Here is a 27,116-nt window from a genome sequence, read left to right on the forward strand (position 1 = left end):
GTTTCGTAAAAAGGTACGTACCTATTTTTTCCTGTTTTCATAGATTCATTCATAGAATTATACGGAACCCTTCGTGCGCGAATCTGACTTCCACCTGGTTGATCTTTTTACAAATCAATAATCGTATCCTACTAATATTATAAAAGCAAAAATATATAAGAATGGACATTTGATATTCTTTCACGAAAAAACTACTGAATGAGTTTTTATGGAACTTTACAATTATACATATTATAGATTAAACATCAGAATAACATATAGGCTACAATTTACCGCGGGAAAATAACTCATTCCCACAGGAAAAAATTGGTAAAAGTTTAAAATAAATTGCTTCAAATAAAACAAATAAAATTTAAAAAATTTTTTTACAACATTTTATTTCGATACTTAATTAACAAATTACAATATTTATTATTTAAAATAGATGCCACCTTAAACTTGTGGCACAGCATCTCTGCAAAGCACTTTACTTTTCTTCCCGTCTGATTCGAAATGATTTGAACAAGGCCGAGAATGTTTTGAAGGCTTCCAATTTTCCCTTTGCTATAGCTTTAACCCAAACATCTTTTAATTTTTCTCAAGCCAGAAACCTGCAAATAACAATAAAATCCATACTTAAATACCTTTTTTTTTCTCCTAACCTAAAGCAGTCATTATCAATGAAGTACTTCGTACCTACTCAAGTATCGATAATTGCACAACACTATGGAAGTTATATTTTGCATTTTTTCTAAAAACTAAGCTGATTATGATTTCATTTCAATGATTACGGTTAGATAAAACATAGATGATTATGAAAATAACGTAAATTTACTTATTTATAATACAATTAACAAAAAAATTGATCAAAACACTAACCTGTGAAAAGACAAATTCCAATCTTCATCCGATTTCCCAGTACTACGGCTTTTGCAGCCGTGAACAACACAAGCCATGTAATCTTTAGTAAATTATCTTTTCAGAAAATAACTTAAGAAACTAGAAAACACGTTTTTCACTTCAAAAACAATAATTAAAATCACCATGCGTTAGTGACCAGACTGGTCACTAAAACAAATTGAAATGAGCACATGTCATTTCAAACTGTCGAACTGACATATATCTATCCTCTTTTTTCGCATGACATTTTGCCATAAGCCAAAAAGGCCAAACTAGTGCTGTATTGTTCAATTAATTGTTACTTCTCCAGGCTTGTTAAATTGCTCCGAGTCCTGAGCATACTCAAGCGTAAGAGAAAAAAAAAGACTCGATTAGTAAAGTGTTAACAAGAAAAAGGATCCGCACATACAGACACACGGACGTCCAAGACAGAACTTTTTTAAACTGTTTTTTAACTAGTTTAAATAACAAAAATGACATCAATAATATCATGAACGTTAAAAATAGTGTTTTTTCTTAATATGTGTGTGTATGTATTATCTTACAAGTGCAATGTATGATACATAAAGACATTTTAAGTTTGAAAAATCAGATGTTTTGCGCGAAGTGACAGTAGTACCCACCTCAACGCTTCGCTTATGAGGCGTGCAAAATACAACACGTTTTAAATACATATAAGAAAGCCAATTCAATAGATATTTTAATATGTTATTACAACAATGAAGATTCAAAATTCCTATGATATAGATGTACTTAGTTGAATGTCTTTGTAGTTCTTAAGTTTATGAGTTATCCAAGAAACCTCGATGTCTCATTACCCTACTTATCATAGGCCAAAATCCTTTCTACAGGAATAAAAAATGTTGTGTGGTTTTATGAAACCACGGTAAAAGTGAAACTGTTCGAACGGTTCCAAACACTGCTTTGTGTAGCGCATGTCGCGTGACGGTCGGCTGCCGAGTAGGTATAGGGTAACGGCACCAGTGGTCAGCCAGGAACCAGTGATCAGCCTATTGCGTTGTTTATTGGCCATAAATATCGCTGTAATCAAAATAATCAAATCACGCGCACTTAAATAGAAGCTCCGTTTCGTTATTGATTCATGCATCACACGATAGGAGCGGCAGGGGGTCAGGGGAGAGAAGTAAACACGTTCATACAGGTGCTGTCCGCCGACAAGAGCAGAAGTGTCATGTCCGCCATATTTTTTGTTTCACGTGGTGCTCTTTTGAAAGGTGAGAAATAGCATATTTTAGTATGAAAGGTGATTGTGTTTTATAGATAATAACTTTATACATTACTTAGTGCATTTAATTTTATGAAATTTGATAAAAAATATTGTTTTTTTACTTAAAAATTTGAGGGGCTGACCATTGGATACTGATTTTTTATGAAAGATCCAATGGACAGCCCCCGGGGCTGATTACTGGGATTTTCTAAATTGTTAGAAATACCAGTGGTCAGCCGCATTTCAAAATACTTTTTTCAAGCGGCTGACCACTGGGTCTCTATGAGTACCACTGGGTCTCCAGTATTCAGCCACGATGTTATTGAAATATTAATTTTAAGTATAAATGCGAATGTTTGTGTGCAAATCTATAAGTAATACTTCATGTTAGTTAAGTTTTACCTGAAATAATAGTATTATGTGTATTCATATCCAAAAATTATTATTGTTCCCTTTTTTTAGCTAAAAAAGCAAAAGCAGTATCCTCCAGAGAAACTCTCATTTGCCATGGAAGCCATAGAAGATTATTGATACATCAATAGAACATATTATATACATACTAATATCGTTGATTTTTTTTTAAGAATTATTGCTGTTTTTATGATAAGTAATAAGAAGATCCTATAAAATAAGAAGACACAAAGAGATTGTAATAGTATATTTAAAATAATATTTGTATTATGTGCAATATACATTTTTTATTAAGTGAATCGTTGCTATAAAAATGTGATTAATATTGTTGATTTTGATTTAACATTGTTTATTTTGATCTCATTATTAGTTATACTTACTAAAGGCTGAACACTGGGTTCAACAAGGCTGTTTATTGGTTTTTAGAGGCTGTTCACTGGGACACTGGGCCATTTTTTGTTTAAAATTAATTATATATTTTACTAAGAGAATTATTGTTTTTGATAAACGTTGATTCAAAACTACAATAAACAATTAATCCATACATGTTGTACGTTTTTTTATTCGACGATTGCTGTAGAAATGGCAATTGTCAAAACTTCAAAAAGCTGTTATGAGGCTGACCACTGGTGCCGTTACCCTACCTATTCGGCAGCCGCGATACACGCGACATGCGCTACACAGACCAAAAAGTTTGAGACGATGTAATAAAAGTTTCACTTTAAAAAAAATTACACTTTTAACTTTGTATTTAAAATTCATGCTATACAGGATGTAATCGTTAAGTGTGCACAGGCGATTATTCCGTAACTAGGTATTGCAGATATCAAAAAACTTTATACTGATATCGACAGCCTTTACCTAATGACTAATGAGTAAAATGACTACAATAACTTTTTTAAAATAAAAAGGGAAATATCCAAAAAAATTTACTCCGAACACTCCTATAGGTACTAATATAATAAATCTGAAGAGTTTGTTAGTTTGAACGCGCTAATCTCAATAACTATTGGTCCGATTTGAAAAATTCTTTCAGTGTTTGTTAGCCCATTTATCGAAGAAGGCTATATTATCATCACGCATCTCTACAGAAGCGGCGCCACGCGGGTGAATACGCGGAGCGCAGCTTGTTATTTATACAACAAGTGAATATCGCAGCCAACTTGTTAATAAAAGAAGTCGTTTCACTAATAGCCTAGGCTCTATTAAAAGTCTGATTTAACCAGTTCATACAAAGATATATATTTTAGGGATAAAATAAAACAGAAATGCCTTCAATCAGAATATTTTATTTTATTTCACTTATTTAATTATGATTATGCTTCCTGTTTCGTCTGAATGCGGCAGCTGCGCGCCCCACGGCCGAGACCATCGCAGGTGTTACCATCATCGTCTTTTGCTTGTATGTGTGAATGAGTTGCTGAAAATTAAAAAAAAAAACGTTAAGAATTCACAAAATCATTATTGTTTTTTGTTGTTCCCGGTAAATAAGATACCTTACAAAATAGATACCTCATACATAACATTGTGTTTATGTTTATAGCTATACATAATATACAGGGTGTAATCGTTAAGTGTGCACAGGCGATTATTCCGTAACTATTACAGATATCAAAAAACTTTAAACTGATATCGAAAGTACTTAACCTAATGAGTAAAATGGCCATAATAAATTTTTAAAAATAATACGAGAAATATCTAAAAAATTAACTTTAAACCCTCCCATACATTTAGTATGAGATATGAATATCCCATGTACATGGGTTGATCCAAGGATAATCAATATTAAACAAGGTCATTACAGTTAAAATAATTATGTATTTCTCTAGATAGTCTTCTAACTAGATAATATACTTCGATATTTTTTTTCCTTAACTTAGAAAAAAAAAACCTTGACTTCATCTACAAAAACCCCTCAAAATCGGCCATCACTTCGCTGTCGTCTTAAAATTTCTTGTATCGTCGGTGTTTCTTGTGCCGAGGTAAGAGATAGAATTAACTAGGAGCTAGATCTTACAAACAGGGTGGGTGTTCAAGCATTTTCAATGCCGATTTTTGATTGGCAGCCATCGCAACTGACGCTTTGTGATCTGGTGCGTTGTCTTGGTGAACCAACATTCAAGACCGAAGTTTGCCATGTCTCTTTTTCTTACTAACCTACCCGCAATCTTTTAATTTGGCCTGTGTAGTAAGAGCCCTGTGTAGTAGTGGCTACCTTCTTAAAATATTCCACATTTCTTCAGCGTCCCAAAAAACTACGGCATTAATCTATCCCACTAATTTTCACTTTGAAAATCTTCACCGTCACTTTGGAAGCTCGCATCCAGGCCATTGATTGTTTCTTGGTTTCAGCATAAACATGGTGAACCCAGGTAACGCCCATGGTCACAAATCGTGACAAAAAATTATCCTGATCTCATTAAAAATTTAGAAATTCACCCTCTAAATGTCGAATCGTTGTTTCTTCTTTTCGTCGGGAAACATTCTGGCTCGCACTGTTCACATTAAAATTAATGTTAATACTTGGAAACGTGGCCTGTAGATATAATTTTTTTGTGAATAACTTAGTGATTACATGAGCAAGCATAAAACATTTATTTTATATTTTTATGTGCACAGGAAATACCCAATTATCATTTCTTTTGGATCAACCTATACATTTAATATGAAAGATTTTAGCTTTTTTTTTGTTTTTTTGGTTTTCTGCTTTAATTACTTCGCAAATTTGGAGGGAATTTCATTTAGAAACTGTAAATAGACCTCCTCATTGTATTGCACAATAAGGACGTCACTTCGAAAATCTACTATGAATACAAAATGTATGGGAAATAAATTGTATGGGAGCGTTTAATGTAACATTTTTGGTTATTTCTCGTTTTATTTTTTAAAATTTATTATGGCCATTTTACTCATTAGGTTAAGTACTTTCGATATCAGTTTAAAGTTTTTTGATATCTGCAATAGTTACGGAATAATCGCTTGTGCACACTTAACGATTACACCCTGTATATAATATAAAAACACTACAATAAAACAAAGTCCTCCGCCCCGTCTGTCTGTCTATTCACGATAAACTCAAAAAATACTGCTCATTTTTTCATTCTGTTTTCACCAATGGATAGCGGGGTTCTCGAGGTTGCTTTCAATAGCTATATAATTCGTTAAGTTTTTAGTTTTAAACAACAAAAGCGGAAAACTAGTTTATAATATTTTTTTACTTGTTAATTAACTACAGGATTCTTTATTACAAGTTAAAAGTATTCATAGCAGTATTACTTACCAAAACCAATTTAATTAGAAATACAGCGAACGTGAGAAAGGATATGGTCATCAACGCGCTTTCAGACGACGGGATCTCGACGTGGCCGTGCTCGTGCGCGGACCGCGCGCTACGCCGCCGGTCAACCTCGTCGTCCGGCCACACGCGGTCTATGTGATATTCTGAATAAAATGTTATGTTGAATTGGTTGTTTTATTTATCTCTTTGGTGCCTTACAATAAAACCTTAAAGAGAATGTGCGGTTACTCGCGTATTGGGGTACCTACAACTTTACAAGCATTTGTATCTATCATTGTGTAGTAACAGTAAGCGATTCCATGAGCCATGAGCGTACAAATCCGATATTACTAGGAAAAATTTGATATACTTTATGGGACTTAAAAATGGGAAATGAAAGGAACTGTTTCGATGGTTCCGCTAGTTTGACATATTTATTAACTTGCTAGCATTCCGCCCGCGGCTTCGCCCGCGTTTTCAAAGAAAAACCCGTTCCCGTAGGATTTCCGGGATAAAACCTATCCTATGTCCTTTCTCGGGTATCAAAATATCTCTATACCAAATTTCATGCAAATTGGTTCAGTAGTTAAGGCGTGATTGAGTAACAGTTGAGTGACAGACAGACAGAGTTACTTTCGCATTTATAATATTAGTATGGATTTGTTTGTATATTAGCAAATTACGAAATATTAACTACGTATGTGAGCATTAGATTAAACGTTACCTCGTGATTTATATTGTATCATTTACATTGATATGGTAAATACAAACCTATACTGTTTAAAATTGAATCCTTCAAATCTTCAAGGTATTTTAGTTTTCCTTTTATGGTTCTGCGACTATGTTTCGATATTGTTTCAGCAACCACCTTGATCGTTCTCCACAGTCCTTCCATTTTATTTTCCTGGCTCACGGGTTGTTCATTAGTTGGTTTTCTATCAATATTGTCTTCCGAATTTGTAGGTTTCTTTATCTCATCAGTTTTATTTTGCAACTTATTAATTGATTCTTGTCCAGTGTTCATATTTGAATCATAGTTAGATTTTATAATATTTTCTCGTTTTGGGAGAATTATTGGCGTCGAATATGAAGTCGTTATTTCCAGATCTACGTTGTTTCTAGGAGGATTTTTCTTTATTTGATCCACGTATATTCTACGAATCCCTTGCTTTATTCTAGATGTTGTTGGCTCCGATATTTTTTGTGCAACTTTTACAGTAGTTGGAATATCAATGAGATAATTTGGCGTATCAGTAGTTAGTTCATTTCGATAGTTTTCATTGATTTTATTCTGAGTTTCTTTATAAATCTGACTGCCAAAAATCGTTGAATTTTTAAATTTAGTTCTGTCTCTTATTCTTGTCGTTTGAGAATGTGCTTCTTCCTCAAACACATTTGGCTTCAGCGTAGTTTCAGAAACTCTAGAAGGAAATCGATAATTGTATGGTTCTGGTGCCTGAGTTTCTATAACATCCATGTAAGGTCTTATGGATGTTGTTTTCACACTAGCGTATGGAACTCTTCTTACATTACCAACATTTTCTACTCTATCTATAGTTCCCTTTCCCCACTTTGGAATTATTGTTTCATTCTTGTATTTTATGCCTGCTTCATTTACACGATTTTTATTAGGTTTGTGTTTTGATCGCGAAGGCTCATTTCTATGATAAGTTTGCGATATTTCCACCCACTCACAAGAAGTTGCAGTAAGGAAAAGAAAGATGATAAAATACATGATTATGTACGAAAGGAGTGTCGCGTTGTGAACTGTGCCGTGATGGATTGCGTCTTGATGTGTAACACTAGGGCTTTATCGACGAGTTTAATATTTTTGTGTTATTTTTATGTAGGTGTAACTAATAAATGTCGTATTTTCTTAAGAAATATTGTTTTTGTTTTACCTATTTCTGATACGTAACTGGTTACTGATTTCGATTTAATCAAATGGTATCACAGCAAAATAAAGAAACATAATTGGTTACAAAACAAAGATTGAAATATGCAATCTTAAAAGTTAGGACTTTTGCTTGTTCTATAATGCTACTCGTTTTTTCCTATACAAATAGATGATTAAAACCTGTGTTTTAACAATTTTTTTCATTCTGCATGGGGATAGATCCTTGGTAGCCTGGCTTGGGTTGTAGGCTTAGGTTGTAAAATAATTTATATCGTTAATGAATAGTACTAACACTACAAAACAGATACATTGATGTATGTAGACTAAATAAACAAAATTTTGGTAATGCACAGCCCTAATTGTGCTGGGTGCTCACACTAACGACACCAGAGGACAGGAGCCGACGCGTGAAGTTCACTAACTCGTGAAAATGTTAACTGTTTGTAAACTCTCATGTGATTGTCTTAGAATGGGGGTTATTAATGACCCAGTTTTCTGTCCCATTAATTTGGGATTATATACTTAGAAAATGTGATAGCTGAGCAAAATAATACAAATATCTAGTATCTTATTTATTATACAAGTGGATTGTTTGCATATTGCATGCAATATTGTAAGCATATTGTAGTCGTAGTTAACCAAAGAAATAGTGTGTGATATTAGTTTAACTGTGATAAGTATAGGATTAAGTTGAGTGTTTTTGTGCCGTGTTTTTATTGAATTTTCACTTAATAATTTTGATTCTATTTTATATTGTAATTTAATTTAAGTTCTTATAATTTTAATTGTACATTATTTATATTTATATGTTACCAGTATGTTAATATTTCTAAAAATTGAACAAAAAAAAAAAAAAAGCAAAAAAAGTCTCTGGACTATAATCCAGAGGTGGCGCGAACACCCTGTGATGACGGGTGCCTTTTAAAAAAAAAAAAAAAAAAAAGTGGATTGTTTTTCATAAAATAACAGAATTTTTAGGTAGGTGTTGTTTTTAGAGTAATGTGGGTAAAGAGGTTTTGGTAAAAAATAAAAAGACAAAAATACAATTTAAACGGCTTTTATTATTTAAATTAGTAATATTAACATGTTGTATATAATAATTTCATTTACAAAATAATTCTAAGAAATTTGTTAACAGACCTGCGTTACACTTACAGTGCCTTTTAAAACATTAAATTAAAGATGCTTAAAAAAAATCGTGTTTATCGTTTGAAAAACTGAACGTATACATTTAGTTTTACTTATTCATATATGAAATACAATTATTACAATATAATATAACAAACATATTATTTGTGCAAAATGTGCTTATAAAAATAAATCACTTGGACATCACTATGACATATATTACATTCATTTTTTGCATTTTAAACTAAATGTGTTACATATATGTATATTTATAAAATTATTAAAAATCCCGTACGTATAATATAGAACCCTTAAAACAATACAAAATAACCACATCGGCAGCTGCAGGTCAAAAATAAAATCTAACCTTAACAAAAAATAATAAAAAAATCGGTTGTTATAAAAAAATATTTGTATAAATCGTAAAAAAATAATACTAAAAATATTTAAATTAAAGCTCGCTAAGTTACAAATGAAATAAAGCCTTAACCGTTACAGGAATGGACTTTACAACAGCGATATTGAATATTAAACAAATATTAACGAAAAAAACATTGAGTTTATTATGTACTACGTACTAGAGAGGACATCCCTACTATACTATTTGTAACACGAGTTAGAGCCAATCGTCTCAAACCAATTTTTTCTTGTTACATTGATTGGTTTTAATTTATAAGTACATATTATGAGGCAGAATATCTACAAAGTGTATGACTCACTAGCCACCCCGGGCCGCCGCGCTTGTCGCACAGATTTTGTTCGTGGTGTCCTCTCTATACGTAGTAATAATACCTCAATGGAAAAAATAAAGGTTTAACAACTTAATAACTTATTACTAAAGTTTAAGTTAAAAGCATTGCGGTAAAAAGTGAGAGATCACAGAGTATGGAAGCTTGGCTGAAGTAAACAAAATCACAGTATTTTTGTGATGTTGTCTCATGTTTTCTATATGAACCTATTTAATATTAATTATACTAGCCGCGCGCCGTTTTTTGGCTCTAAAAATTCTTCGATATTTTTGAAGTGAAACTTCTTTAGGCGCGTTGAGAGTAAAATTTCAAGATCGCGTCATGGGAATGCCGTCACGTCATGGAGTAAGGCGACGATTTTGGTATCTTTGAATCTTGCCAAAGAAGTTTCACTTCTGCCACGTGTGCGCGGCATACACGCTCTTTTTTATTTTATACAATCCTTGTCCTGGCAAAAACATGAAATTTATAATAATTATCCTATTTGATGCATGTAAGTAATTATGCGTGTACATACATAATATATTTCGTCGATTTAGAAGTAAACCGTTCTTTTTAGTCATATTTATTATTGTTTAAAAAAAAGTATATAAAAATATTACAACCGTTCAATAAATGCTGAAGTTTGTGCAATAATGCATCATTATTTAATTAAATACAGTTTTAGTTGGCACGAAAAATGGAAAATATTGGCAATTATAATTTTATAAGGCTGATAGTTGACATGTTTTGGGAAAAACAATTCTTATTCAAGTAATATTTTTGTGTAACCAAATTTTAAGGTAATTTTGAAGCAGTCATAATAAATATCTATTACGAAGTATTTTGTGAAAATTAACATATTAATGTGTCATGAAGCTTTTTTATAAATTACCTTAGAATTTGTCTACATACACAATAAGTTGAATTGTAACATTTTCTTGTTTTTCACGTAATATTTAACATATATTACTAATTATAAACATTAATAAATCTCATAAAAGATACACTACACTTAGTCTACTATATTCTAATTAGGCCGTCGACATGCAGACCTGCATTATGCATTATTTGATATTTTATTCGTAAATTATTTAGAAGAGAAGATTTTTTTTAATATAGAGTCTATTGATAATAAAATAATGTTATAGATAGGATTTATTTCGGAACATTAAGAAGAAACAGGCTATAATTATACTTTATTAAGTAGTTGAAAGTAGTCCTTGAAAAAAATCCATATTAAGTAAATATAATAAAAAAAAATATATTTTAATACTAAATGAAGCTAGAACATTTTAAAATTTACTGGTAATGGTCCTCTTTTATATTATACACATGTAAAATGTTATGTTTTAGTGAAAGAAAAATTAAAAAAAAAATGTGTGCGTGTACTAGTGTACACACGTAAGAAGTGAAACTTCTTTATGACCTTATTTTTTAAAAAATAATTTACTATATATGCAACTTTACAGAAATACATCGAATCACGGGTGGTAGGCATAAGAAAAAGATGGCGCGTAACGGAAAAATGTCACGCGTAACGAAAAAATGTTACACTAATTTTTTTTCCAACCCCGATAAAGAAGTTTCACTTCAATTATCCTCAAAATAGTACTAATATATTGGCATCATAACTATAATTTTTTACTCAAAATGTCGAAGTAACATACAGGAAGATCCAAATTTGCGTCTTCTAATAATTGGAAGCATAATTTTCTACATCTAACATTAAACTCAATATCTCGTAATATTCACTTATAATACCACACGAGCTTCAAAATTATCGGGTATTTTCCGATAGGTTCGTTGCAAACAAATGAAGGAGTCAAGTATTTAGTCAAGGTTAAAAAATCACTCGCGCCTTGACGACTTTATTTGTTTGCAGGGAACCTTGAGGGAAATGCCAGATAATTTTGAAGCTCGTGTGGTATTCGGGAGATTATTTTTCCGTCCCAAATGTCAGCCAATAATTTCACAATTGAATTGAACCTGTCAGTTTGACGTCAACGACCAGAGAAAATTTTCAAAAAATTATCAGTATAATACCATGTAGGTTGTACCACGTGACGTCGAACGGTGCAATTCTATTGGTCGATATTTGGGTCGGAAAAATAATCATAATTATTCGTCCAATATTTTTTATTAATTTCCAAAAATAGGTAATGACACTAAGAAATAATAACTTTCTGAAATCGAACCAAAGTACTATAAATCCCTCTTATTAATTATATGTGCCATTAATATTATGCGAACTTTAAATTCAACGTTATTTCAATTAATTTCCGATATTATACTTCAAAGTCTATAGACATAGGCCATAATACAACAATAATTAATTTATATTTTGTACTAATATTACTTAAAACTATTCACGTTAGTATAACATTACAAATCTTGGGCTAAACTCAAAGATATTTTATGAACAAAAAATAATTATATTATTATTAATACATATTTAAGCTATTTAGAATATATTTTCACTTCCCTGAGTACGTCCTAAATTAAATAAAACAATATTATGTATATGAATATGCCTGCCCATAGTTTAATTAGGTGCCTTGTTATTATATAGCTGTCTATGCGACTACTACTTTAAAAACTCTACTGCCTTTTGTTCTGTCACTCTCTTACCTATTCTTTAGCTGCTCTTTATAACCTATTACCACATTAAACATTGTCAAAAAGACAAATAATTTTGTCCAATACACACAATTTTGTCCAATACACACAACTTTGTCCAATATATGGACATACAAATTTTGCCAGCACTGACCAATGTCACACACGGACACAGAACTTTGTCCAACACACAGACACAATTTTCAGTTATTTTTTTTAAACATGCAACATTAATCGGAGTACTAAAGTTAAGCTTAAGACTTTAATCACGGTTTAACTTTAGCACAGAGGATTAAAATCGTTCTTGTCTATGAAACATTGTCTGTTATAAGATTTTGTAAGAGAAGTATTAATACATCGTATATTGTGTCTCCACAGCGATGAAATAAATTTAATCGCTCGAAAGTTTATTCGCAGTGTAAAATTCGTGCTTGATACAATTTTGATAAAAACCGTAATGTAAGACGCGTTGATAAAAACCGCAAAATTTATATCGCCGTGATACAGCCTAAGACAAAGTCTTTTCGTATCGATCATTACTTCGTTTCATGTTTATTTGGAATTTGTACACGGTTCTCTATCGCTTAGTTACAGTTGACAGTATACTAGTTCGGTTTGAACTAAGTCTGTGTGCAGTAACAAGTCAGTGTCGCACGCACGGTGTGTCGCAGTGGTGGGGGGAGGAGTGTGTGTGTGTGTATATCAGCGCACGCGCACACGCACACGCAGCCGGCGCCACGTGGCCCGCACGCAGCCAACCCTCCCCTCCGCACTTAGCAACTCCCTGGGAAGAACAAACATTATCCATTAACCACAGTCCACCACACTCGCCATATTTTGTTCTAATCGTTTGGATTGCCTGGCAGAGATCGCTGTCAGCGATGAGGACGCCCTTTGTACGTTGTTAAATAAGTTATTAAGAGTCCGTATCGATTTTAGAGTGATTTTGACTTGTTTCTGTAATTCTTTAGAAGCTCGTTTAACAAAACTAAATTAGTAACAATGTGTGATGATATCTTAAATTAAAGATTCATTCAATATCTAAAATACGTTCGAGACAATTTATTGATATTCATTGTCCAGTTTGTTTAATAGCCAATAGCCTGAGGCGTGTTTCAATTTTTTCCATGCGGGACGTTCGTGTCTTTGTAGTTTACACGGAATTTAATAGAAGAAGTTTTCTTATAAAATATACAACAGTAAAGACACTGAGACATCCTAAAATATGTTCGAGGCAATTTAAGTACTTTTATTGAAAAATTCAAAGAAAATCTAAGTTAAAATAGCCTTACTTTGATGAAATTTTATGCGTATATGGCGTTTAGTTTCGTTTTTTTAAACGATCTCCTAAATAATTAAAGAAACAAGTCAAAATCACTCTTAAGATCGATACGGCCTCTTAAGTGTTTTAAATTGTCATATATGGTGTACGATAAATAATTTTTCAATAATTAATTCATTCAACATTACATTTTTATTCAGTTATAACCTATATAATCGTAATAAAAACGAGCGTGTGTGTCAGAAGTGAAACTTATTTGGAAAGATTCAAAGGTACCAAAATCATCGCCATACTCCATAACGTGACAGTATTACTATGACGCGATTTTGAAATTTGACTCTCAACTAAAGAAGTTTCACTTCTGACACGTGTGTGTGCTTACGGTCAGCGCTCAGCGTAGCGCGCATCATCACTGGGGTGTGTGAGGTATCGCTGACCAACCCTCCGCTCGAGGGCTCGAAGGTCGCTAAAGGCCTCTTTGCTCTGCAGCCAAGCGTGTGCCGCACACTTGTCCACCGAGAGACGCTTGCGCTGCTTCACTTGCAGCAGGTTGTTGATCAGGTCGATCGCTAAAGACGACAACAACTAATTAACCTTACTTACACTTTAAAACTTACAAAGATAACTACTTCTCTAAAACAAAAATTCAAAATATTTAAAACAGATTTCAAGGCAGCATTTGATTAATTACATCATAAAATGTAACTAAAAACGATCTTTAAAATAGGTATCAAAAGGTTACAACATCGATAATGAGCGACGTATCCCTAAATCCTACAAGGTTGTTAAAATTCGCGAAGAAATTTCTAAAAATAATCGATTAAATTGTGGGTGTACCTCAGGGATCACACTTGGGGCCGTTGATTTTCATTTATTAGTGAATAATTAAGCTAATGGTCGCAAATACAGTATTGTATGGCAACTTAAACTTTTAATGTGTGTTTCAATAAGTGTTTGTATGTATGTGTGCGCACGTACCCTCAGCGGAGATCTCGCTCCAGGGCGAGGGGGGGTACATGAAGGCGGCATTCTGTATCTGCTCGTGGATGTCCTCGTCCTCGTTGAACGGGAACGTGCCCGAGAGGGACACGTACACTATGACACCTACAGACCACATGTCGAGCGAACGGTTGTAGCCCTTGTTGCGTAAAACTTCCGGTGCTGTGAAAGAAAAATATTTGATTAAAACAGTGAAAAAAAGTGTTATCTTGCACTTAATACTGTAGTGTTTGGGAAGTGTCAGTGGCAAATATCGAAAAAATGGTAAATAGCTGAAATTATCAACTTTGAAGGCATAAGTGTTGAAAATGTATTGATTCAAGGGACGATCTCTTATATTATAATGACATTCGCCACTATTAGATTTTTTCAACATAAAATTATTGTTCAAAGCAACTATCCAGACACCTTACATCTGTTATTTACATCATGCATAGAAAATAACAAGAAACAGCACATCTAATCGAGATAGTCTAGATTCTAGAACCTTGCAGCCCTAATCGTTTCTTTCAACCTTCTAAAACATCTGGGCAAATTCAAGCTCACCGATAGCACAATCCAACCAATCTTTACAATGCTTTCTTACAATAATATACAAATGTAATATCTCACCAAGATAAGCGGGTGTGCCGACCACCGACCGCCGGAAGCTCTTCTCCCCAATAATGCGCGCGAACCCAAAGTCGCACAACTTCACTTGCGGGAACTGCTCGTCGGACGACAGCAGCACGTTCTCCGGCTTCAGGTCGCAGTGCACTATGTTCTTCTCGTGCAAGTGCTTTAGCGCCACCAGGATCTGGGGTTAATGCGGGTAGTTGAGAAAAAAATGTTGTTCATGTGTTTTTTTGAAGTGAAAACTTCTTTAGAGGCGTTGGGTATAAAATCTTAAACTCGCGTCAGGACACGTGACCCTGATCGAAAAAGCGTAAGACGGATGGATATCAAACATGCTCAACGTTAATAATCAAGTTTTCACTTCTGCCGGCACTCCCGGAGTGCAACCCGTCTTTTTTTTATTTATAAATTTATATTGGTTGGAATAGTTCCGCGAGCACTTACCTGCGCCACGACGAATTTGGTGATGCGCTCGGGCAGGCGGCCGCGCTCGTGCGAGAGGATCATCTCGAGCATGTCGCCGCGCAGCCGCTCCATCACCACGAAGATGCGCTCGGGCGTCTCGAACATGCGCTCGAGGTTCACCACGCCCGGGTGCGACAGGTTCTGCAGGATCGCCACTTCGTTCTTCAGCTGCGCCTCCTGCTTCGTCGGGAAGCGCAGCTTGTCGATCACCTGAGGGGAAATTCAAACTTTATTAATTTGTAGTGTGTAATAATGTATAATGTATGTTATGTATGTGTGCGTCATACTATACAGGGTGTAATCGTTAAGTGTGCACAGGCGATTTTTCCGTAAGTATTACAGATAACAAAAAACTTTAAACTGATATCGAAAGTACTTAACCTAATGAGTAAAATGGCCGTAATAAATTTTTTAAAATAAATCGAGAAATATCAAAAAAAATATCTTTTCACGCATTTTCCGGCTATTTTCCGGGAATTTTCCGGACATTTTCACGCATTTTCCGGGTATTTTCCAGATATTTTCCAGACATTTTCCGGACATTTCCCTGACAAAGCCTGTAAATGTCTGTAAAATGTCCGGAAAATCCCCAGGAAATGCTAGGAAAATCCCCGGAAAATACCTGGGAAATTCCCGGAAAATAACCGGAAAATGCCTGGAAAATGTCTGGAAAATATCCGGAAAATGCGTGGTAATTTCCGGAAAATCCCTGGAAAATATCCAGAAAATGCGTGAAAATGTCCGGAAAATATCCGGAAAATGTGTGAAAATGTCCGGGAGGAGCGTGGAAAATGCCTGGAAAATCCCCGAAAAATGCCAGGGAAACGTCCGGATATTGTCTGGAAAACATCCGGAAAAGCCCAGGGAAATGCTCGGAAAATCCCCGGACAATGCCTGGGAAATTCCCGGAAAATACCCGGAAAATTCCTGGGAAATTCTCGGAAAAGTCTGGAAAATATCCGGAAAATGCGTGGAAATTTCCGGAAAAACCGTGGAAAATGCCTGGAAAATATCCGGAAAATGCGTGAAAATGTCCGGAAAATATCCGGAAAATGCGTGAAAATGTCCGGGAGGAGCGTGGAAAATGCCTGGAAAATCCCCTAAAAATGCCAGGAAAATGTCCGGAAATGTCATGAAAACATGCGGAAAATCCCCGGGAAATGCTCTGAAAATCCCCGGACAATGCCTGGGAAATTCCCGGAAAATAACCGGAAAATGCCTGGGAAATGCTCGGAAAATATTTTTAATTTATTTTTAAAAATTTATTACGGTTATTTTACTCATTAGGTTAAGTACTTTCGATATCAGTTTAAAGTTTTTTGTTATCTGTAATACTTACGGAAAAATCGCCTGTGCACACTTAATGATTACACCCTGTATAGTCCTGTGGTTCTTCAGTTTAAGTGCACTTGTAATAGCAGTTCAATACATTATTATACACCCTACAGTCGAGTCAAGGGTTCATTACCACCAACCATTGCAAATTGAAAGAAGAAAGAAGGAAAGAAAGAAATTGATAAAAAAAATCTCATGTTACGTATACATGTGTTGCGTGTTCGTTCGTGTTGCGTGTTAGCGTTTGTTACGTGCTTGTGTTGCGTGTTAGTGCGTGTTACGTGCTTGTGTTGCGAGTTAGTGCGTGTTACGTGCTTGTGTTGCGAGTTAGTGCGTGTTACGTGCTTGTGTTGTGTGTTAGTGCGTGTTACGTGCTTGCGTTACGAGTTAGTGCGTGTTACGTGCTTGTGTTGTGTGTTAGTGCGTGTTACGTGCTTGTGTTGTGTGTTAGTGCGTGTTACGTGCTTGTGTTGCGAGTTAGTGCGTGTTACGTGCTTGTGTTGTGTGTTAGTGCGTGTTACGTGCTTGCGTTACGAGTTAGTGCGTGTTACGTGCTTGTGTTGTGTGTTAGTGCGTGTTACGTGCTTGCGTTACGAGTTAGTGCGTGTTACGTGCTTGTGTTGCGAGTTAGTGCGTGTTACGTGCTTGTGTTGTGTGTTAGTGCGTGTTACGTGCTTGCGTTACGAGTTAGTGCGTGTTACGTGCTTGTGTTGTGTGTTAGTGCGTGTTACGTGCTTGTGTTGTGTGTTAGTGCGTGTTACGTGCTTGTGTTGCGAGTTAGTGCGTGTTACGTGCTTGTGTTGCGAGTTAGTGCGTGTTACGTGCTTGTGTTGCGAGTTAGTGCGTGTTACGTGCTTGTGTTGTGTGTTAGTGCGTGTTACGTGCTTGCGTTACGAGTTAGTGCGTGTTACGTGCTTGTGTTGTGTGTTAGTGCGTGTTACGTGCTTGTGTTGTGTGTTAGTGCGTGTTACGTGCTTGGGTTGCGAGTTAGTGCGTGTTACGTGCTTGTGTTGCGAGTTAGTGCGGGTTACGTGCTTGTGTTGCGTGTTAGTGCGTGTTACGTGCTTGTGTCGTCGACATTGCACGTATCTATAGGCGATGTGAGCGTGTGTGCCTTATGTGGTGCGTATTGTTTGTGTGATATGTATGTGTATTTCTGAGTGTAGTGTGTATGTGTGTGTGCGCACCTTGATGGCAACAGGCCGCGCGGTGTCGCGGTGCAGGCCGGCGTACACGATGCCGAACTGTCCCGAGCCGAGCACCTCGTCGGGGTGGATCTGGTACAGCTGCGCCATCTCCGCGCGCCCCCCGCCCGCCGCACCCCCCTCCTCTATACACACGAGTAGAATACAGGAGTGAATAGGTTTTAGTGTGATAAACGTTCGACCGCATCTACGCTTACCACCAGGTGTGATCGCTGTCAAATAGTGCAGGTCTATTATGCAAAAAAAAGTTTTACCTTTCTTCTCTTGTTTTACTCACGAAAGATGGTCTTTGGTAAGAAATATTTCCTTGGAAGTCCTGTTAAATAAAAACTGTAACGGCGGATGGCGGTCTTCCAGGAGCGCGCGAGGTAAGCGCCAAGCCACAGGTGTGCTCACCCTTTGTATCGTTCCAATCCATACTTCCATACTAATATTATAAATGCGAAAGTAACTCTGTCTGTCTGTCTGTTATTCAATCACGCATTAACTACTGAACCAATTTGCATGAAATTTGGTATAGAGATATTTTGATACCCGAGAAAAGACATAGGATAGGTTTTATCCCGGAAATTCTACGGGAACGGGTTTTTCTTCGAAAACGCGGGCGAAGCCGCGGGCGGAAAGCTAGTTTTAGTATATGTACTGCCGAAGCGAGTACAAAAAAAAATTGGTTGTCTGTAAAGTCAGTTTACTGACGATGGTTGAACGTGATAACGGCCGATTGTGCTTCTTTGTTACTCGTTCCGCGCTCTCGCTTGCACTTCAAGCCTATGGAACGCCTCAGAGCGAGGTAACGCCGCATGAGTCATGTTTTTTCGTGCGTGCAGCCGGCGCTATCGAATTATAAGACGTTGTCGCGTCAAAAGTTAATAGTGTGCTCACCCTTGCCGCGCAGCCCGAGGTTGAGCGGCAGCAGCGCGTGTCGGATGGCGGTCTCCCAGGAGCGCGCGAGGTAGGCGCCGAGCCCCGAGTCGGGCGGCGCGCACCCCCCCTCCTCCGCCCCCACCAGGTAGTCCACGTTCGCTGTGCGCAGCTCGAAGCAGTGCATCACGTCTGCACACACACAAACACACTGAACGGGTGTCGATAAAAATGTAAAATCATTCAATATGATCTGACAACTGTCAAATACTGACAGACACAGTAACAACTTATATTTACTATAATCTGACAACAGTCAAATGCTGACAGACACTGTAACAATAATTATTAACTATAATCTGACAACTGTCAAATACTGACCGACATAGCAAAAAAAACCTATTTACTATAAACTGACAACAGTCAAATGCTGACTGGCACAGTAACAACAATTATTAACTATCATCTAACAACTGTCAAATACTGATAGACACAGTAACAACAATTATTTACTATAATCTGACAACAGTCAAATGCTGACAGACACAGTAACAACTTATATTTACTATAATCTGACAACAGTCAAATGCTGACAGACACAGTAACAACTTATATTTACTATAATCTGACAACAGTCAAATGCTGACAGACACAGTAACAACTTATATTTACTATAATCTGACAACAGTCAAATGCTTAGACACGGTAACAACACTTATTTACTATCTGACAACTGCCAAAAACTGACAGACATAGTAACAAAACTTATTTACTATCATTTAACAATATTCAAAGACTAAAAATATAACTCAGATTCAGATCTTACTAAATTGAAAAGTTTAATTTCGCATATAGTGTCATCAGACAAGACTCACCCGAGTGCGGCTGCCTCGCGGTGTCGATCGCGAGGATCTCGTTGAGAGGCACCTCCTTGTAGTACTTGGTGCCCTGTTCCGACGTGAACATCGTGATGCTCTTGCTGTCCATGCGCCAGTAGTGACGGCGCAGCTGTAAAACATGTAATCTTAATATATATAAATCTCGTGTCACAATGTTTGTCCTCAATGGACTCCTAAACCACTTAACCGATTATAATAAAATTCGCACATCATGTGTAGTTCGATCCAACTTGAGAGATAGGATAGTTTAAACATGTAGGTACCACGGGCGAAGCCGGGGCGGTACCACTAGTACACCTATAAAATACAGAGTTTTCAGTCACTGATTGCTAGAAAATAAATAACAGGACAATTGTTTTGATTTATGATTGCTTTAAGAGGGATCACTATAAGAGAAAGTGGTTTAAGTTATTATTAATTGCCATGAAATGTACAAAAAAATTAAAAAATATCTAATAATTACATAAAGTGTGATACAGATACCTATTATTGCTTGAAGATTTACCAACTTCATCGCAACTTACACTTTTTCATCACTATAATTATACAATATGACATAGGTCAACTTACAGTGGTGGTAACCAAACAGTAGGCTAATCAGACAAGTGTCAACTCATACTGCTGCATATAACCAAACTTTCAACTCATACTTCTGCATCTAACCAAACAATAGGGTAATCTGACAACTATCAATTCACAGAGATATGATGATGATGATGGATATACATGGGGAACTCACAGTGGTGTCCTTGTTGGTGAAGTGCACCAGCCAGCCCTGCTTGAGCCACTGGCCCTCGCGCTTCTTCGTGTGCTTCACCGACTGCACGATGCGCATCAGCGGGATGTTGGCGCTCGGTGATGATGATGAACTGAATTGACATTTCATATTTAGTGTTATATTTAAATGCTTTATAAGTGAGACAGTTGTTTGTTCGGGATGGACTCCTAAACTGCTGAACCGATTTTTTATTTAATTCGCAAACCATGTGCAGTTTGATCGACCTTGAAAGATAGGATAGGTTACATCTGGATTGAGTAAGTGTTCAATAGATACTTAATATTTATACTTTTCATAAAATAAAAGGGCCCCGGCCGTTTTGATATTCTATTTTACATTGTAATTATGTACCTTCAGAACATTTCGACCGGTAAAAAATAGAAAACGGAATGAACTGTCAAGAACGGACTTTTTATTTTGTGATGAGCAAAGAAACCTTTTGACTGTTAATATTCATCATTAAGACAGGACAACATATGTCGGGTTAGCTATTATTGAAGTGAAAACTTCTTTAGCGGCGTTAAGCACTTTTTCTGTAATGGGTATAAAATCTTAAACTCGCGTCAGGACACGTGACCTGATCGAAAAAGCGTAAGACGGATGGAGAGTAGACAGCTATCCCCTCTCTACTACGCGCTTTTTCACTTCTGCCGGCACTCCCGGAGTGCAACCCGTCTTTTTATAGATTAGTATTTGTCTCCTGTGCTTACCTGCTGGGTCTGCTGGGCGCGGTGTCTCTCTGCGGCTCCTCCTGTGGCGCGGTGTCACGTCGCAGCTGCACCGGCTGGAATGGTATTCATACGCAAACTATACACATAATAATATTTCAAAAATGTAAAACTCATTTGGAACTTTTTTTATGTCGAACTGATATTTTGTCCCTGATGATGATTTTTTTATTGCATGATAGGGAAGCGCTTGACCACGATTTCGCCTGATGGTAAGATGTGGCCTAAGATGGAGCGCGCTTCCCTAGAAGGTACCTGATAACACTTTTTATTTCATTTTAATGAAATATATTAAAATTCTGACGGTACAATCGCCACACGGACAGACTTGAAAATACCATCCCAATTAATATGCAATATAGACTAGAGTAGATAATTTTTGAAACAAAAAAAAATCGCAGTCGGATGAAACCCATTAGAGAAGGAGGGGAATATGATGAAAATAAAAGGAAAAATAAATTACGGTCAATCCGAGTTCGGGAAGAGGGAGGGGGGAGCTTTTAAGAGAAAAAAATGGTCTCTCTTGATTTCCGACAAAACTACAAGTCCTACGGAAAAAAGTTCAATGGCAAAGTTGTAGGTAATAAAAAGTTCTACAACTTTTGTATTCACAATTTTTTCACATAACCTCAAAATTTAGGTGAAAAATTCAAAAAAACAAGTTTTTGGTTTTTTATTTTTAACTACTTTAAAATTAATTTTTTTTCTACGAAATTTGGTGGAGACTTACTTTATTATGTCCTAAATATACTGTAATTTATTTGATTGAAAATATTTATTTTTTCGACTTATTTTGAATTAATACCAAAAAAACAACCTAATTTTCAATCGAAAAGTCACCCGTCAAAATATCAGCTTTTTTCAAAAACTTGGGGAGCCTTTTATTCATTGAAATCTCTACTTTCATATGGTGTAAAAAAAAATAAACACCACCATAGTAAATGTTCTCAGGAAATGCATACAAACAGTGTGATAATGAGCTTTTACCAAATCAGGCACACTTCTCTAACTACCTGAAATGTTTTTATCGACATCATTTTGCTTTTGAATATACTGTAAAATATTATGCTTAGAACAGATAATGTTTTTTCTTTTGAAATATTACCGAAAAGCTGATACAAGAGAAGATATAGAGTTCGAGAAGTGTGCCTGATTTAGTAAAAGCTCATTATCACACTGTTTGTATGCATTTCCTGAGAACATTTACTATGGTGGTGTTTATTTTGTTTTACACCATATGAAAGAAGAGATTTGAATGAATAAAAGGCTCCCCAAGTTTTTGAAAAAAGCTGATATTTTGACGGGTGACTTTTCGATTGAAAATTAGGTTGTTTTTTTGGTATTAATTCAAAATAAGGTGAAAAAATAAATATTTTCAATCAAATAAATTACAGTGTATTTAGGACATAATAAAGCAAGTTTCCACCAAATTTCGTAGAAAAAAAATAAATTTTGAAGTAGTTAAAAATAAAAAACCAAAAACTTGGTTTTTTGAATTTTTCACCTAAATTTTGAGGTTATGTGAAAAAATTGTGAATACAAAAGTTGTAGAACTTTTTATTACCTACAACTTTGCGATTGAACTTTTTTCCGTAGGACTTGTAGTTTTGTCGGAAATCGAGAGAGACCATTTTTTTCTCTTAAAAGCTCCCGCCTCCCTCTTCCCGAACTCGGATTGACCGTAATTTATTTTTCCTTTTATTTTCATCATATTCCCCTCCTTTTCTAATGGGTTTCATCCGACTGCGATTTTTTTTATCTTTTTATTATTTTTAAAGGCTTCTACCCCAGTCTAATAAAAATTAATCAAGTAATATTTTTATCCAGAAAGGGTTATTAACCGAGATTAAAAACGGCCAAAACTTTTTTTTTTGAAGAGATAAGCAGACAATACCTCATTCTCCTTATTATCCTGTTCCCCGTCGTCCGACTCGTCGTCCTGCGCGCGCGTGCCGTCCGACAGCTCGCTGCTCGTGCTGCAGCTGTCTTGCGACTCATCTGTACCATTCAAAAGACAATATTTTTATATGTTGGCAGAGGTTTTATGGAAATAGACGACCAAACAAAATCTTTAGCTTTATAACATGAGTATAGTTGACAGTAATGGCGTCCCAAAATTGAAACAAAGTTGAAATTCTCCCACCATGTAAATCCTCGAGCTAGCTAGGTCTAGCCCCTAGATTTTTAACAGTCGTGTTAGGAAACTGCACCAAAGTTGATGACAGTCGCGTTAGGAAACTGCACCAAAGTTGGCACGTACCATGTAGATCCCCCAGGTCGTCGCCGCAGCGCACAGTGTAAGGAAATCGCAATCTAGCGGGATTTAATTCAAAATTTGAACTTTGATTTATCTAGCATTTATTGATGTCTATTTATTCCTTAGCTACTACTTAATAGGACAGCTTATTTTTTTCTTATGTAGGAAGGTCAACGTTAATATGAAAAATGTTTATATCGGCAGCAAAACGGAGTCACACTCACTGCGTGTTTTCCAGTGTTAATTTGTGCCAATTCCGTTTACTTATTACGAAGCGATTATTAAGTCAATAGTGTTTTTTACTTTATTTAATTATAGTGTTAGTGTTTAATACGTAAGTACATACACATTTTGTTTGATTTATAATAGGCAATAATAGGCAAAACCAACCATTTCTGTTAGGACACGAAATATACTTCGATTTATTTAGATTTTAAATTCATTGGACCCGAAAACACATTATATAGCATAATATAGCAAAGTGTATACCATCACAATAAAGCTGATGATTTAAACTAACTGATGTACCTCAAAAATTTTGCGCTTTTTTGCGGCACCCATACATTTTTTTTCAATTTTCAGCATGGCTATCGAAATAACGAAAATGCAAATTTTCAAAATTTGATCATCTAATAGTAATCAATTTGACGAAGTTTTTTCATTTTTTATGTGGTATCATCCTCGTGTAACTTATTATGGATTTTATAAAAATAAAATCAAGGGTTTGTTGAGAGCATTATGCCAACAAATTGAAGTTAAATCGACTACATGCCATCGTCATCGGGGTCGTTTTTTTTAGAAAAAAATGTGATTTGGTTAAAAACAACTTTTTCGCCTGAAAGTGTTTTACTAACTATAAAAACACTTATTATAACCTATTTCAATCAAACTTAATAATTTCCGTATCATCAGAATTAAATCCCGCTAGATTGCGATTTCCTTACACTGTGCAGCGGTCGGGTATAGAGGCCATCTATGCATCGGGGATTGTATAGATTGGAGCGTTAGGAAGCTGCACCAAAGTTGTCACGTACCATGCAGATCCCCCAGCTCGTCGCCGCAGCGGTCGGGCAGCAGCGGCGCGCACTTGCGGTGCGCGTTGTACAGGCAGTCGCGGCACTGCAGGCCCTGCGTGAACAGGCCGCGCAGCAGCTTCTTGCACACGCGGCACACGGTGGGCCGCGTGTACGTGTGCACGCGCCACGTGTGCGCGCGCGCACGCACGCCGCGCCGCCCGCTGCTTGCCTGATTTGCGACAATTTTTTAATTTTTTTTTAAAGTTCCTGTGATAAAGGAATAAAAAAGATTTAAAAAACTCAATTTTTTATATTTATTATTATTTTTTCCAATCAATCCGACTTAATACCTGAACAACATGGTTTCCGTGGCGGGATGCCTATCTTAACTAATCTGCACCCCTAGTCAAGTGGCTTTCTGTTAGCGTAGCGTTCAATAGAATAGACTACGACTAGATACGTTTATCTACAGCCTACGTCAATCTCATACATTCGTAGTCTATTCTATTGAACGCTACGCTAACAGAAAGCCACTTGACTAGGGGGGCTGGTCACTTACACTGTTGATTTGTGTGATATTGTCGATAGTGGTCAGAATGTATTATATGGATTTTAGAAAGGCATTCGATAAGGTGGATCATTCGATGCTGCATAGATAGTTGTCAAAGGTTAAAAAAAAATTCATGGTCTAATATTAAAGTGGTTTTACCGTTTCCTACTTACTTAGGCAATAGAACGTCAAAAGTTACGGTTAATGGCTATGAATCCCAGCCATTTGTAGCTACTTCGGGTGTTCCTCAGGGCTCGCACTTTGGGCCTTATTTGTTTTTAATTTTTATTAACGATTTGTCCTATGAAATTAATTACTCAAAATTAATACTTTTCGGACCTTAAAATATTCAAAAATATATATAATTCAGAGGATGCTAAATTACTTCAAGACGATCTAAATCGAATTTCGGAATGGACAGTTTCCAACAAGCTACCATTAAATATAAATAAATGCCAATTTATACAATTTTCCGAAAAGTTACACCCACATTTCATTCATTTTCGTATTCCTTAAATAATACCATCCTCGAAGAGATAACCCAGGTGCGAGACTTATAGTAGAGCCATTAAAAAATTAAAATGGCTCTACTATAGGAGTAACATTCGATAAAAAAATTAGGTTTTATTCATCATATTAATAATAAAGTAACGAAATCTCTAAAGCGTCTTGGGTTTATATGGAGAAATTGCAAAATGTTTAAAAGTGTTTTACCATAAAAAATTGTATTCTGTTCATTAGTAAGATCTCTCTTGGAATATTGTTCACCAGTTTAGAATCCATCTTATCGATGCCATATAAAGAGACTTGAGTCTGTCCAGAAAAAGTTTCTTTATCTACTTACTTTTCATCAGCAAATACTTAAATCTTTAAAAACATGCGACCTCAGATCAAACTTTTATAAAATGGAAAGTCTTAAACATCGGAGATGGATTGCAGATCAAATGTTATTATATAAAATTGTTACAAATTCGTATATTTGTCCTAATCTTCTATCAAAAATTAATATAGCCGTTCCGAGGAGATAGATATACTTTAGGAAAACCAATGAATTTTTTGTCAAAAGATATATAGAACTAATTTAGGCTTCAACAGCGTCATTGCTAGAGTTTGTCGCGACCATAGTAGATTATTTAATAGTACAAGAGTTGACATTAACTTTCTTAATTTGTTTGCACATAAAAACGTTTAAGGTTGATGTTCCGACCGTCCCTCCATACATTTTTGATTACCTCTAAACACTTAACACAGACACTATTTCTTTAAAACTAATCATTTTATCACTTCTCTATAATGAAATGTGTGCGCGTTCGACCTTTTTAATCAATAATTTACAATATTTACTTAGAAAAACAACAGTAAAATACCGGAAAAATTTGACACTTCTACAGTAGTGTGCGTGACTTTTGCCAAGCGAAACACGACATAAAGCACGACATCTAGCGCATAGACTATATACTTATTACAGATCTAGCGCGTCAATGTCTAAACGAAAGGCGATGTTTAAACATTGACGCGCTAGATGTCGTGCATTCGCGTTCGTTATCTTATGCATAATGAGCATAATTCTAATAAATCAAAGTTCTGTGTAAAAATTGAGTAATTTCATTTCCAATCGTTCAAAGAAAATAACAATAAAATAAAATAAAACTAATGACCTTAGAAACTATGTTTTTTTTTATTTATTACTCATTATTGTTCGTCCGTCGTAGGTCTGTAAACTGTATTGTACACTGAAGGTAAATGGTACTGTAGGTACTTTAGTTCGGCGTCATCGCTCGTCGGCTTGATATAAAATTACATTTAATTCTTGATTTCATTGACACGCGCTATGATTTGCGCGCGGAATTTCTTGTGTTGTGAATTTATTTTTGTATGCTATACATTTTAATTGATTCAAATTGCAATGTTTCTCTAGTATGCATTTGAGACTATATTGTAAATTGTAATAATTGATCG

General features: G+C 35.6%; 2 protein-coding genes across 3 annotated transcripts in view; both read right to left on the reverse strand.

The window, feature by feature from the left end:
* Window positions 1–3,824: 3,824 nt before the first annotated feature.
* Window positions 3,825–7,530, reverse strand: LOC149900917 (uncharacterized). Its single transcript, XM_090112684.1, has 3 exons — window positions 6,567–7,530; window positions 5,799–5,959; window positions 3,825–3,938 (listed from the first exon to the last, which is right to left on the reverse strand). Exons 1-3 carry the CDS (start codon window positions 7,528–7,530, stop codon window positions 3,825–3,827), a joined length of 1,239 nt encoding a protein of 412 aa, XP_089968810.1.
* A 5,322-nt stretch (window positions 7,531–12,852) lies between these two features.
* PKD (serine/threonine-protein kinase D3) overlaps window positions 12,853–27,116 on the reverse strand; it is a 64,460-nt gene continuing 50,196 nt past the window's right edge. For both annotated transcript variants that reach the window (XM_090112379.1, XM_090112381.1), the window contains exons 6-17: window positions 24,626–24,836; window positions 23,229–23,332; window positions 21,317–21,390; window positions 20,568–20,697; window positions 19,805–19,937; window positions 18,951–19,121; window positions 18,051–18,193; window positions 15,508–15,738; window positions 15,061–15,244; window positions 14,428–14,610; window positions 13,832–14,018; window positions 12,853–12,951 (exon numbers count right to left, since the gene is read on the reverse strand). In XM_090112379.1, coding sequence (XP_089968505.1) covers window positions 13,834–14,018; window positions 14,428–14,610; window positions 15,061–15,244; window positions 15,508–15,738; window positions 18,051–18,193; window positions 18,951–19,121; window positions 19,805–19,937; window positions 20,568–20,697; window positions 21,317–21,390; window positions 23,229–23,332; window positions 24,626–24,836 — 1,749 coding nt within the window. In that variant the 3' untranslated portion in view covers window positions 12,853–12,951; window positions 13,832–13,833. The remainder of the gene's footprint in view (window positions 12,952–13,831; window positions 14,019–14,427; window positions 14,611–15,060; window positions 15,245–15,507; window positions 15,739–18,050; window positions 18,194–18,950; window positions 19,122–19,804; window positions 19,938–20,567; window positions 20,698–21,316; window positions 21,391–23,228; window positions 23,333–24,625; window positions 24,837–27,116) is intronic.

This window comes from Colias eurytheme, chromosome 18 (genome assembly GCF_061535395.1).
Source record: "Colias eurytheme isolate Ceu_HAF_F1 chromosome 18, ilColEury1 Martin Lab GWU primary, whole genome shotgun sequence".
Lineage (NCBI taxonomy): Eukaryota > Metazoa > Arthropoda > Insecta > Lepidoptera > Pieridae > Colias > Colias eurytheme.